Source organism: Erithacus rubecula, assembly GCF_903797595.1.
Source record: "Erithacus rubecula genome assembly, chromosome: 9".
Classification (NCBI taxonomy): Eukaryota; Metazoa; Chordata; class Aves; order Passeriformes; family Muscicapidae; genus Erithacus; species Erithacus rubecula.
The window spans coordinates 30,791,306-30,804,870 of NC_136660.1; the positions used below are offsets into that span (position 1 = coordinate 30,791,306).

The 13,565-nt window shown below is 44.0% G+C and overlaps 1 protein-coding gene across 1 annotated transcript in view; it reads left to right on the forward strand.

The window, feature by feature from the left end:
• Nucleotides 1-13,565, forward strand: part of TACC2 (transforming acidic coiled-coil containing protein 2) — a 125,653-nt gene that overhangs the window by 47,126 nt on the left and 64,962 nt on the right. Inside the window, 2 exon segments of the mRNA XM_079312621.1 lie at nucleotides 5,774-5,899; nucleotides 11,198-11,329. Coding sequence (XP_079168747.1) covers nucleotides 5,774-5,899; nucleotides 11,198-11,329 — 258 coding nt within the window.

The window sequence follows — 13,565 nt, forward strand, 5'->3', positions numbered from 1 at the left end:
CTACAAACACACAATGCTTCAGTGAAAGCTGTTAAAAAACTTTACGTCTGCATCCTGAAAACATTTTTAAAAGTTGGGAAAAGAATCATTCCTGAAACTTTAACCTGAGGCTTTAACTTTAACCTTAAAAACACCGCCTGAAACTTTGAAAAAAAAGTTGCCAAACGCCACCAATTAAACCAGGCTCTTCTTAAGCGGCTTTTGAAGCGTTGGGAGCCGTGTGTGTGCTTTAAGTGTTACACACACCGTAATTTAATCTCCGCGCACACACCCCCCTCCACCTCCAGCGGATGGAAACTCCGAAATTCCACCCTAAAACCGAGGAGAGGGAGGAAAAAAAAATAAATAAAAAACTTAACCAAAGGGAAGGCAACCCACGTGCGAGCGGGTTAACGGGGCTGGTGCGTGTTTTGCGGGGTTTGGGGTGTTTCGGGTGTTTTGTTGCCCTGCCCGGCGGGGCGCGGCTCCGCGGCCGCTCCGGCCTCTCCTCAGGGAGCCTCATGGGAGGAGCCTGCGAGCGGCTCCGGCTCCGGCTCCAGCAAACCCGGCAGCTCCGGCAGCTCCAGGCTCGTCCTGCTCGGCCCTTTGTGAGCTCCGGGCTGCGGAGGGGGAGCGGGGCTCGGCGGTGCCCGGCCGCGATCGCCATGTGGGGAGCGCCCTGAGGGCGAGGGGCTGCGCTGCCGGCCAGCATGACTGCGAGCGGGAGCGCCGCGGATTCCTCCCTGCTCTTGGTAAGTTAGACACTTGTAAGTGGGAAAGTTTTATTTGTACTTTTTTTCTTTCTTTCCTCCCTCCTCCCCCCCACCCCTTTTATTTTTTTTTTTTTTTTAACTTTTGGAAACTCTTCCTCCCGCTCTCACAGCGCTGCAGCTCTGGGTCAGGATTAACTTTCCTCCTCCCACCCCCCAAACAAAAAAAAAAAAAAAAAAAAAAAAAGAAAAGAAAAAGACTGGATGGTTTTGTGGCTCCTGCTCCTGGTTTCTCCTCGTGTGTTGTTTGTACTGAAGGACTTTTGCTTCAGGTTTGCTGGCTGGGAACTTTGGGAATTTGGGAAGTTTGTAATCCTGCTCCAGTGACATCAGGACGTGACCGAGGCTCTAAAAGCTGCTCCGCACTGACGTGATGGGCTTTTTTTAATGCTTGACACTTATTACAGCAAATGTGCTTATTCATCCTGTGCAGGCGTGATTTATACTTTTATGTGGCTTTCTGCTGTCCCTCTTTGAGCTCGCAAAGGAAGTAGTGCTGTAACGCGTTCCAGTCCCTTAAAGCGTTTGAATCTGATAGAATTGTGCTTGTTTGGTGTAGTAGCTCACCCTAAGTTTTAATGCGACCGCAGTAATGTAGAACACTCCGAAAATAAAAATCTGATTTATTGTTACAGCTGATCAAATCAGTGATCAATCCGGGTGCGCGTGTTACACAAATGACGAGATTTTAAGCAGGGAGGGTTGGGTGGGAGAGGAAGTGCAGGCCCTCAGGTAGTGTGTGACTAAACACATCCCCTGCCAAGATAACTCCTCTATCTTGTCAGGGTTTCCACAGCGAGTGCCAGAAAAGGACATTTTCTGAGAATGCCTCTGCAGGGTCCCTGACAGCGGCAGCGCTCTGCTCGGGCTCCAGCAGGACCCGGGATTACTGCAGGCGCTGCCAGCTGCTGCACAGCTGGGGCTGCTGTCCACAGGTGGGGCATTGCCTTCAGGGAGCCGTGTAAAAAATGCTTTAATGTCTCCAGAGCCACCTCCCGCCTTGGTTTGCCTTCCTTGTGTTGTTGGGATGGAATTGTGCAGGAATGGAAGGGACTGTTCCCTGTCCTACCATTCCCTGCTGCTGGAAGCACGTGTTCCCACATGGACTGTGGGCAGCCAGGTGATGGCAGGTCCCTGCCCTGGGGACAGGTGTGACTCAGGTGCTGCCCCAGCCATCCTGGGCTGGGCTGGCTCTCCCTGGCTGCTCCAGGCACCGTCACCCAGCACCCAGACCTGTTCTGCTGATTCCTCGAGTCCTGCTCAGAGGAACACCGTGGAGATCAGGAATGATTCCCCCAGGAGCCACTTCTGGTGTCTTGGTGACAGTGCCTTTTTTCCTTAAGTGTAGTTCTGCTGCCATGCACTGGGTATCAAATTCGTGTTTCCCCTGTGTGACAGGGGTTTTATTTGCTTTTAATTACCACATGCCAGTTCATCTCTTGGATACCTTCATTAGTGTGTTTGCAAAGCTCCAGCTCAGCAGGACTCAGCTTGACCCAGGCTGAGCCTAAATACAAAGTGTTGGTGCAGGTCACTTAAGGCATAGTATAGAATTTGGAGGGATTTTTCTAAAATCACATATTTAAATGCATAAATAGGTCTTTTGTTTGGTTTACAAAAGGCAGTGTATTGCCCAAAACTTGAACTTTTGGCTGTGAGCACGTTTTTAGCTGCTAAAAGTAAACCTTGGCTAAATCTAAGCACAGTGATCAGCAAAAGTGACCCCCAGACATTGCTGTGTCTGAGCTTTTAAGCTGTGTATGGACTCATCCTGTGGGGATGGATATTCCCTTAGTATCTTGGGAAATAAAGCCACACTTTCCATTTTAATCTTAGAATCTCATCTTTTTCCTGAAATGCTGTTGATATTTAAATGGGTTTTAAATTAGCTCATAAGTAGTAGTCCAGGAGAGAAAAAGAGGGGTTTGTTTGTTTTTAATGCTTTGCTTGTTTCTTTCAGTTTAATTCTAGTTTATTTCAGAGGATATGGTTAATGTAAGAGGTAAGCTACAAACTAAACTATGAGAAGATAAAACTAATATTATGCAGGAATTAATAAAATGGATCAAATTTTATGAGGTACAGTGTGTTTGAATGAATGAATTTGAAACTGAAGTAGGTGCTAGATCTTTTTCCTTTCCAAAGAATTGCAGTGTAAGAACGTAACAGAAATAGCAAGTTCTCTCATTATTTTGTGGGATTGATTGTGGGTTAACTGAGGTTCAAAAATTTGACTCTTTGGCCCAAGATATTAGAAAGTATGAAATCTAAAGGATTCTGTTTGCCAGCCTTGCTGTACCCAGTGAGAACATCTTGTATCCTGAAGAAAACAAACCAGTGGGTGATGAGAGCCCTGAGAGCTCAGTCCTGCCTTGTGGCTGTTGGTGCCATTTTCCAGAGATTTCTGGAGTAAGAGCAGGATCCATGAATCTTGCCATTATCTCATTAGAAGCAGCCAAATGTTTGGGGCTGGGAGATAGCAGAGTTTGAAATGCTCATTGGTTTCCCTTGGAGTAAACTTGGAGCTGTTGTTGACTGTTCAAAGGGAGCCACATCCAGCTCTCCTGATTGGAAAAACATGGACAGGGAGTAAATGCCAAGACCTGTAGCTGCCTTCTGTCTCCAGCACCAGTGTCAAAGAATTTTTATAACTTTCCTGTGAAATTAGGGGTTTAAGGTCTGCCTCTCAGGGATTTCAGAAGCAGGGCAGCAAACAGACCCACCAGAGCACCCAGCACTTGCTGCCTCTGTATCCACATATGCAAAGTTGTGTTCCTGTATATATCTTAATTTTCTGCCTTGGTTTGAAGCCTTCTTACATAGACAGTCAGACCTGCTGTATTTAAGAAGAAATTAGACAGGTTTATGAAGTCATTTCTCATTCATTCGTTGATATATAATGAATACTGTGGGTCCAGCTTTGCCTGAAACATGTTATTTGCATACCTGCCTTCTAACAGTGACTTGGAAAATCTCTTTTCAAAGCTAAGTAGAGGCCTTAAAAGTGAAATTGTGAAACTCAAGAGCCTAAGGACACTTGATGGGCAGTGTCATTCTTTTGTGACACACTAATAACAGGCTGAACCTCGTGGTCTTTGGGCTGAATTTAGTGTGCACTGCAGCTGTTGGTAAGCAACTGCTTGGTAAACTGTGAGGTATTTTCCTTTGCAAACTATTTCAGTCATGCTTGTCATAAGCAGAATTTGGAAGCAGTTTTATGTAGATCCTCCTCCAGGCTCAACCCAAAACTGAAGCAACAGAATGGAAAAACCTCTGTGGCCTTTTATATGGGGCTCAGTTCTTGAAACAAATGGGCCTTAGAGGCTGGTGGCTGCAGAGGGCTGGCAGCAGGGACATGGAGAGCCAAAGGCAGTTGAGATGCCCAGGAATGTCACTGGTGGAACTCGTTTGAGCAGCCTGGGGATGGTTTCATTGTGCTGCACAGAGCAGGGTGGCTTGGCAAGGAGCAGCTTCTCCATCACCTCCCCAAGCCTGAGTTTCAGGTTGCTTTGTCCATAAGCTGTGAAAATCCCTGTCCAGGAGTTGGTTGTGCAGGAAACGTGAGTGGTGAGGAGTAAACACTTCTCACCAGGTTGGGGCACAGCAGTTTGAATTGCAGTTTGTGCTTCTGCTGTGCTTTCCTTGTGTTACAGAGAATAACCTCTGTCACAGCAAGGAGGAAACCTGCCCATCTCCTCAGTTTACTCAGTATGTACATAAAAAGTGCTGTTGTCAAAATCTGCTTTCTAAACAGTCATTTTAAGGCAAAGCAGAGGGGACATCCCAGTTGCAACTCAGCAATGTATGAAGAATCATTCCCTTTGTGATAATAAATCAGAGGACTTTAGAACCTATAAACACCTTGGCTCAAAGTTCTCTACAACAGGCAGAGCCCTCAGGTGTGGTTAAACTTGTGGCCAGTCAATTGCTCAGACTTGTAATTGTTTTTCCTCCCACAACATGTTACAGAAATCCTTTAGATAAAATATGGGGAGTGTGAGTACATTCAGATGGCAGCTTCCAGTCATTACCAGAATAACATTGACATTGTTATAGTAAAATTTAACTGTTTGTTATGTTTTTTGATTCAAAATTAAATTACAGCAGGGAATCACCCAGGATCTCTGGAATTGAAATTAGGTAAGGAAGTAATAATTTAAAGCTGAGCTCTCTGATTTAGAGTTTTTTATTTATAAGCTGGAATTGCAAATGCTGGGTGACAGTTTTGAATTTGTCAAAAATCCATCTGTGGATGGTACAATCTCTGTGTGTTCAGTGTTATATTCACTAGGTAGTACAGGAAACAACAGGGCAGTGTGAAATTGCATCAGCACTTTAAGGTCACACTTTATAGTTTACAAATAACTTGAGAATTTTGGTGAATTTTAGGGAAAACTGATGCTCCTAGTGTCCTGATTTCTGGATGGTCACATGGCAAATTCAGGTTGAAGTAGGCAGCAAAAACATGGTTTGGTGTCTCTTAAAAATAAACAAACTCCCTTTTTCAGCAAGGCTCCTTTCCTTATTGATTCTGTAGTGTTTCCAAATTGTTCTCTGTAGTCATGAGCTGCTGGCACTCAGTGGCACTCTGCTTTTGCCAGGAATGGGGCAAGGCTGGATTCTCAGTGTGTTTCTCCACAGCACCTCTGACTCTGTGCCCCCACTGATGAGCCCCCCCAGCTCATCCAGCTCCTTGTATTTTGTGTGGTTTCTGAGTGAGGAAATCTTGTCATTGCTCTGTTCAAGCAGCAGCTCCATTTCTTGTTTGCTTTTCATAATCAGAGGCACAATGGGGTTTATTTGCTGTTGGGTTGTACTACAGTTCTAAGTCAGACAAAAATCCAGAGGCTTCAGTCCTGTGGGAACAAAAGCAACTTAGATTGAAAATGCCAACTTCCTCTGTGTTCCCTAACACACAAGTTAGCTCATTGGTGCACAAGTCCAGGGATTCAGAAGGATAAACAAGAGTAATTCTGCAATAACTCAGACATGTAAGGCTGCCTTTCTCTCTGTTCTCTCCACAGCCCTCCTGGGCCAGGTGATGATAATCAGTTGGCTTCTGCCCTCGATCCCTGTGAGCAGCCCTTAGCTGTGCCTGCAGCCCTTGGAAATGCCGTGCCGGTGGGAGCTGCCCAGCTGACTGCAGCCAGGTACGGTCCAGAGCTGTGCCCTGGGGCAGGGCAGGGGCTGCCCTGCTCCCTGCTCAGGGAGGGTGGGCTCCAGGAGCCCAGCACTGCCTGGGGAGCTGCTCTCATGCTCCTGGGATGGATGGATGGATAAATGTCTGCAAGGGCCAGCTGCTGATGGGTTTGCTGAGTCTGCCTCTCTCTGTCAGCAGAGATCTGTACCAGAGTTTAAATCTCCCCTTGTCAAAACCTTCAAAAGAAGATGCTGTTTACCCTTGCCTGAGGTTCTGTCACTTCAGCACATAGGAGGGTCATGACATATATATTTTTTTAGGTGCTTATACTTTTTTTTTTTTTGTTAGTAAGAGGTAACTAATCCTTGGAGCATTTTCTTTGAGAAGTTCTTTGACAGTATAATGTTGATTATAAAGCATTCAGGTATCTCTGTTGGACTCTGGCCTTTTTGTCTGCCTTTGCTTGCACTGAGAAGGGAAGGTGGCTTTCTTTGTGCTGGTGGTGGTGGGGCTGTCAGGATCTTTGGGCATATAAGTTTATCTTAACAATAGAGGAAGCCTTGTAGGGTGTGTGTACCCTTCAATCACCAGGAGCTCAGTGGAGTGTAAACATACACAGTGTATTTAAGCTGGCATTAAGTTTGTTAGCTGAAGTCACCACAATACACCATCAGAGGCTGAAGGGACCTTGTGTAGTTTGCTCAATCCACCTTAAAAGCTGGGTGACTTTGCTGTTTAGCCTGTCCTGGTCTGCCACCAGTCCCCAAGCTGGTTAGTCACCAATGCTGGCTGAGAGAGTCTGTGAGAAACAAACTTTTTCCTGCAGTCAGAGTAAGATGATCTTGGGAAGCTAATGATGTGGATTTCTTTCAGTTCTTGTAAGTCTTTACTCAAAGAATTGTGCTTCTTTTGTTTTTAACAAATGTAATTGGGTTTTTCTTGTGGATTCTGTTTTTCTTGCTAATGGATTGTTGGCCACAGTAGTGAGGCAGTTAGAAAAGAGTGAGCATTAATTGAGGTGGAGCTGTGAACTACTTTCTCAATGTGTAAGCATGGAAAAAGACTAACACCAAAAGTGCCAGAAAGATTTGTATATGGTCTTTGGACTGCAGTCTGGAACAGAAGATTGTGTGCCCTTGGGGTGATAATTTGCTGTTTGCAGGGAAAAAGGCACACAAGCTGTCTATGATTAAACATTTAGGGAGAGCAGTCTCAGAGTGCTTTAATTCACTGTTTCTTGTAAACCTCGTGAATTCACTCTGCATTCTCATGTGAATCTGGAATTTCAAGTTAATTATATTATACCTTTTCTTTTGATCTCCTTCATAGCTTGTGCCTTTTGAAGGTTTTATTGTTAATGTCTGAAGGGTTCCTTGCTGCACCCCAGTTGCACAGGCTGTGCTGCTGCTGAGCTGTGCTTGCCCCATCCAGGGTGGCTGAGCCCAGTAGGGGTGAGGGCACATGGACTGTGCTGCACCCACAAGATCAGGCTGTTGTTTCCAAATCCTGGCCTTGAGGGAGCTGCAAGGATTTTTTGCAAGGGTTTAGTGCTAAAGTGGCAAGCCAGGAGTGTTTTCACAGTGGATGTAGGGAGTTTTCCAGGTCCTGAAGCAGAGGAAACTGACAGAGAAATAAAATACATTGTGGTCAACTGGAGAGAAGAACCACTGTGAGTGATTCTTTTGTTTGTTGGTTTTAACTCTGTTTGTTTTTTTTTAAATGCTCTACAAGTTAACTCTTGTCAGTATTGTTTGTTTTCCTTCCTCCTTTATTTTGCATCCATGTGCAGCTTTGGATATAAAATCTTACCCATTCTCCTTCACCTGTCTTTCCTGCCCAGGTTGTTGGCACTTGCCAGCTTCTCTGTGGACCTTGCAGAAGGGTTTCCTGCTGCCCCAGCAGTAGAAAACCCAGAGGCTGCCACTGTGCCCACCCCCAGGTGGCAGCTGGTTGGCAGAAGAGGGGTTAAATCAGTGCAGCTGCACCCCTGCTTTAACTCCAGTGTGTTCAGTCTGGTGCAGTTCCTCCTGCACTAGCAGCTCTGCTGGCTTCCCTGGGGTTTGGTCCTGAGCTGATAACAACATGATGCTGGTAGCAAATGAAAGTATTAAAGCACATGGGATTTGCTCACAGCCAGGATCAGTAATGGCAGGACTGGGCTTTTCTTGCCCAGGAGCCTCAGTGATGTTTTTACTCTCATTGCCTTGTCTGTCATCAACAACTCACCTCTGTTGTGGAGCAGATTATTGCTGATATAAGTGAGATAATCTTGGTAAAGTCTCTGCTTTTTTGGCATTTTATGTAGAAGCATTGCATTTCAGTGTGACTGGATACAGTGTTTTCCTCCAAAATATTTAGTTATTTACTAAATTTATTTTTGTTTCCATGTATTTCCCCATCAGGGGAGTCACATAATGCAGGCACTTTGACAGGGAAAAATAATGGTGCATATATGATTGGGGTCAGTTCATGCTGAATGGCTTCCAGATGGCAGGGCAGAGTAAGAGATCAGGTTGTCCCTCCATCTGTCCACTCAGGAAACTCTATCTTTGTTTTGCTTCTTGAGGGTGACTGACTGTCTTTCTCCTGCTGATAATATATTGATCAGGGACAGCCTGCTATCATCTGCTCAGTAAGATTTTATTTACTCTATCTACAGAGAAGTGCCTTGAAGGGAATTAGGTAAAAAGTTCACTGGCAATTCTGCCAAGCATTTTTGTTTATCAATGAAAGGCCAAGTTCACTCTGATTTGCCAGTACATGTTGCACTAGGAGAAGTTTTGGCCAAACACAGCTTTCTCTTTACTCTGCAGGTGCAGAGCTCTGCAACAGGACTTCTGTGTTGTATGAGGAATGTTTGGGTTGGAAAGGTAGGGAAGGCAAATAAGAGCCCTGTCTGTGCAAGACCACAGCATAGATGGACTCCAGGTCAGAGGTGTGAAACACTTCTGAGCTTTGTGTTCCCTGCAGCTTCCTTCCTGGCTGGTGAGGAAAAACCCCAAACCTGCAAATGCCCAGAAAAAAAAGACAGCTAGAAGGCACTTGCTGCATGTGTTTAGGGCTGTACTTCTTAGTGTTGGCAGCACAAGAAGGCAGGAGTACCCACGTTTGTCTTTGTACACAGATAGGCAGAAAATTATTTCTGAGGTTTCCTTATAAGAGATGGTGCTTGAAAAAGCTCATTTTCTTATCAGCTTGACTCCACAGGATAAATAATGCTCAATGTATAGTTTATTGTGCACTGAGAGGACTTGGGCCTTCTGGTAGTATTCTTCCTGCAACCATTAAAATATTTTTAGTTGAGAAAAAAAATTAATGGAAAAATCTTGTTTTAATAAAAGCTGTGGAAATGTTTTAATGTAGCTGCCTCATGTGTGAGGTGATAAAAGTACCATGAGTTGACACTTGGAGCCCAGTTGATGCAGTGTTAGGCTGGAGAGTTCAGAGTGAGCAGGGAGTTTGTATTTTGGTTAGGGTTGCTGTTCTGTGCTCCCCACCTCAGTTTGTGCAGTCTGTCAGAGCAGGAGGAGGGTGGAGGCTTTGTGAAGGATGGGGAGCAGAGCTTTTCTGGAAATCCTTGTGTGTTGATGGCAAGCTTTGCTTTAGTGTTGGAAATCACACTCTTTAATCAAAGGATCTCTGAAAATTGTTTCATTTGATGTAAAAAGGTTTAAAGGGGGCAGCTGAAGGGCTGCAGATGATAATTTGTGGCTGTGTGTGGGTGAAACAGGTGCTCCTGTAGGACTGGGACAGCTTGGTGTGTCCATAACAACAGGGCCATAATTTAAGTGTCTTTGGTGCTCTTGTTTGGCTGGGCCCTCTTGTGAATTGTTTAAGTTTTGCAACTCTTTGTTTGCTCTCCAAACAGATGTTCAGCATTCATTTATTTTTAGCAGTTCGCTTTTTTCTGCTTTAAAAATCTCACTTTCACTGTGCCCCTATATAGTCACAGTGCCTTGGTATAGAGGGGATGCTGTTACTATATTAGTACAGAGACATTTTTAGCCAAGGACAAAGGCCTTTGCATGAAAAAGGAAACAGCCTGCTTTTTAATCATTATTTATTTATTTGTATTAACTTGATGGGGCTGAAAATTTCCTGTGTCTGTGTCGGCATCAGGCCAGTTGGGACAAACAGAAAGGAAAGGAAGGAAGGAGTGAGGAAAGCAGAGACAATTTCTTAGAAGAAATAGCTGGGTAGTTCTCCCATATGGCACAGAGCAGCTTGGTGGATATAAGCTAATCAAGGTAACCTACACTCACAAAGAGCTTTGGTGATCTTAGTAACTGAGTTTGCACTTGGCAGGTGGCTGCTCTCCTGCTCCTGTGTCTTGTGACCAAAGTTAGGGATGTGGTTTAGGCTTGTCCTCTGTTTGTGCACCAGAGAGGGAACAGCCTGTCCTTGGACCTTACTAACTCTTCATCAGTAACACAATTTAATCTGCTGCCTACAGTTCCAGTGTAATTACTGGGGGAAGAGGAGAGAAAAATTTAAAAGGAATGACTAAGATAGCTGTTTATTTTTAGTTCAGGAAACCTGTAAGAAGCTTCTCAGTCATGTCCTGTTTCCACCAATATTTTCCATCAACATTTGTGTGTGGCTGCTGCCCCAGGACATTTGTGTCCCTCTGGTGTGCCTGAGGTGCCCTGGAAGGGACAGTGGGGTGTGACAAGACCTTAAACTGCTCCTGCTTTTGAGACATGAGGTCACTGGTTATTTAGTTCCTTTTCTGGTTTAATGAGTGTGGCAGGGAGCAGGGGGAGTTGTGTTCTTACTGCCCTGTTCTGGGCGTGGGGCTTTGCTGAGCACAGGGACTTAACATCCATCTAATGAGTTCTGGGATTACTGTGTTTAGATTAAAGCCCAGGGAGATCTTTAGTAAGAGAGTGTTTTAGTCCCAGATTTTAGGGTTTTTTCCTAAAACACAAGTAGTTTAATGGAGTGTTTATATTGTACATTGAGGAGAAAGGGCTGTGTGAGAACAGCAAAGCAGTCATTAGTGCTTTATTTACTATACTGATTTCATATACAGTTAAATTCCTCTGGTATTTAAGGTTATGGTCTATAAGAGCTGTCAAGACTGCAGTATTACTGATTATGGGGTCAGCTGAGAAGTTAAGTGAAATAATGTTTGTAGGACGAAGTAATTTGTGGGAGGTGGGAGAGAGAAGGGGAATTTGGGAGAGGATGATGTGCTCCTCATAGCTCCTTGTAGATACAGCCAAAGTTCATCCTGTAAAGAGACTTCATTAAAGCTTCCTGGGCATTTCTGAAATGTCTCAGCTTATTTTTAATAATGGTTTTACAGCACTTCCAAGCCTGACAGCTGCAAAGGATTTGATAACCACACTTCTGAGGATGTACCTTTGGCTGTGGCCCCTGGTGATGGTGTAGAGCTGCCTGCTCAAGAAACCAAAGGTTTCTCAAGGGAGAAAAAAAGGTATTGTGTGATTTCAGTTGTTACAAGAGTTTTCCATGTCTTTACATCTTTTGCTTAAGAAATGTTACTACTGTGAAAGAGGCTGAGTTTGCCAGGTGTTTTGTCTAAGTTGTATGAACACTTTGCTGCTAGGTTTTGAATCAAATGTTAGACTTACCAAGACCTGGCCAATCCAGTGTATTCACTCCAAAATACCAGAAGAGGGAGCTTGGGCTACACTGGTTATTACTATGCTGATCTTTCCTTCTGTTTTTAAACCATTATTTTTTAAGGATTTTTTTCCCCCAATATTTCCCTTTCTCAAATTTGTTGTTTTGTTTCATTTCTGGGTGTGAAACTGCAAGATCAGGTCCTATTTAAGAGGACTGTTCTGCTCATTCATGTTCTGATGTTGCCAGCAACTTCCCCACCCCACACCTGATTTGCATTGTCTCTGTCAGTAGTGAAGGAAGAAGTTTTTCAGCTTGGTTTCACTCGTGATGAAAAAACATTAATTTGATTGCAAAGTTAAATGTTTTACTGCCTCACATTTACACTGATTGTTGCCACAGTGTTTGATAGGTGGTCCACCCGTTTTTTTTGCTTTGAGAACCCCTAAACTGAGTCAGACTCAGAATGATTTGTGTTGGAAGGAACCCTAAAGATCATGTCCCAACCATCCCATCTCAAATGTGGTGGAGCCATGTCCTTGGATGTTCCTGCCAGAGCTTCAGCTGGTACCAGGCTGAGGGTGATTAACCAATCTGCTCTTGTGGCTCAGCAATCAAGGCCTGCTCTTATTGTGACATCTATTCATGGAAAAGGTCACAGCACAGCTGAGAATATGAAATGGGCACTCCCTGGAGAGCAGCATTCTCCACCCCACCAATACACACTGGCAGCTTGTGACAAGTGGGATACAAGACAGGAGACACCACAGGAAATGCAGTTATGCCACTAGAGCTTTGTTCAGAAATGTCAAAAGATGCTGCTGTCAGCAGGAGGATACTCTGAATTACAAATTTAAATATACACAATAGATGTGTTCTACTGTGGAACACTGCACAAATAGCTATTAGCAAATGCTGCTGAAAAAGCTATTGGCTATAATATCTAGGAAATGTTGATTAATTATTTCTTCTAAACTCCTGATTGTTTTGATCAGAAAAATGGTGTCTTCACCTGTAGTGTATGTGCTGCTGAAGCACAATTAAGCCAAGTCTTTGTCATTTCCTCCATGACACTGCACTGCACCAACCTGGGTACCATTTGTGGAGAACAGAAGTGTTTTGCAGCAGTGTGCAATTTCTGTCATCTGGAGAGGATTTTCTGAATTGAAGGGTGGATACAATGGTTGTCCTCTAAAAATGGGCAGGTGAGATTTTAAGTTGGAAAATGCTCATTGTGAGATGTTGGCTCTTTCCAGAGAATCATCCAGAATTGTTTGAACTTTACAGATACCTTGAATTTCATGTTCTGGAGGTGCTGTAGTGTTGTCACAAATGACTATTGTTTACAAATCCAAATTGAAACCACTAAAACATTGGTATTTTGTTTTCCTTTTCACTGGAATTCAATTTCAACAACAGCAGAAATAACTTCAGAACTCTGCAGGCAAGCAGAGCTGCTGTGTTTACATATTTAAACTGATTTGTGCCCCTGAAATTTCTGTTTTGATACTGATGTAGTGTGTTTAATAATGTAAATGTCTGTACGTGCATAGGAAACTTTTGGCCTTGGACACTTCCAGAGATGGGAAGTCCACAGCCTCTTTGGGAAACATTTTTATTAGCAGAACTTCTTATTGCAGAATCAAAATCCAGCCTAGGATGTCAGCAGCCCAAATGTGCACTCCCAGCATTCTCATTATGCCTTGAGGATAGTGATCCTGTCACCCACAGCTTCTTTCTCCAAAGCTGAGCTGGTATGTTTGTATCTTAATGGAACTTGAGATGCACATGAAGGTGAGAATTAGAGTTGCCTGTGGACTAAACATCATTCTTGCACCCTCTTGAAAAGCAAAAATATTACTGTGCAAATAGCTGTCTGCTGTTGTAATCAGCCTCTTTTGGAAACAGAGACTGAGACTACCTTGCATTTTTATATGATTCCTGTGTAACAAGTTAAATCAGCCATGGAAAATAATAGCTTGCAAATTGGGTTGTGTTTCACTTTGTCACATTGATGGCAAGTGCCTGGCAAGGTGCTGAACTTGTGCAACTGCTGGGCCACTGTGTGATTTTCTGCAAAATGGATC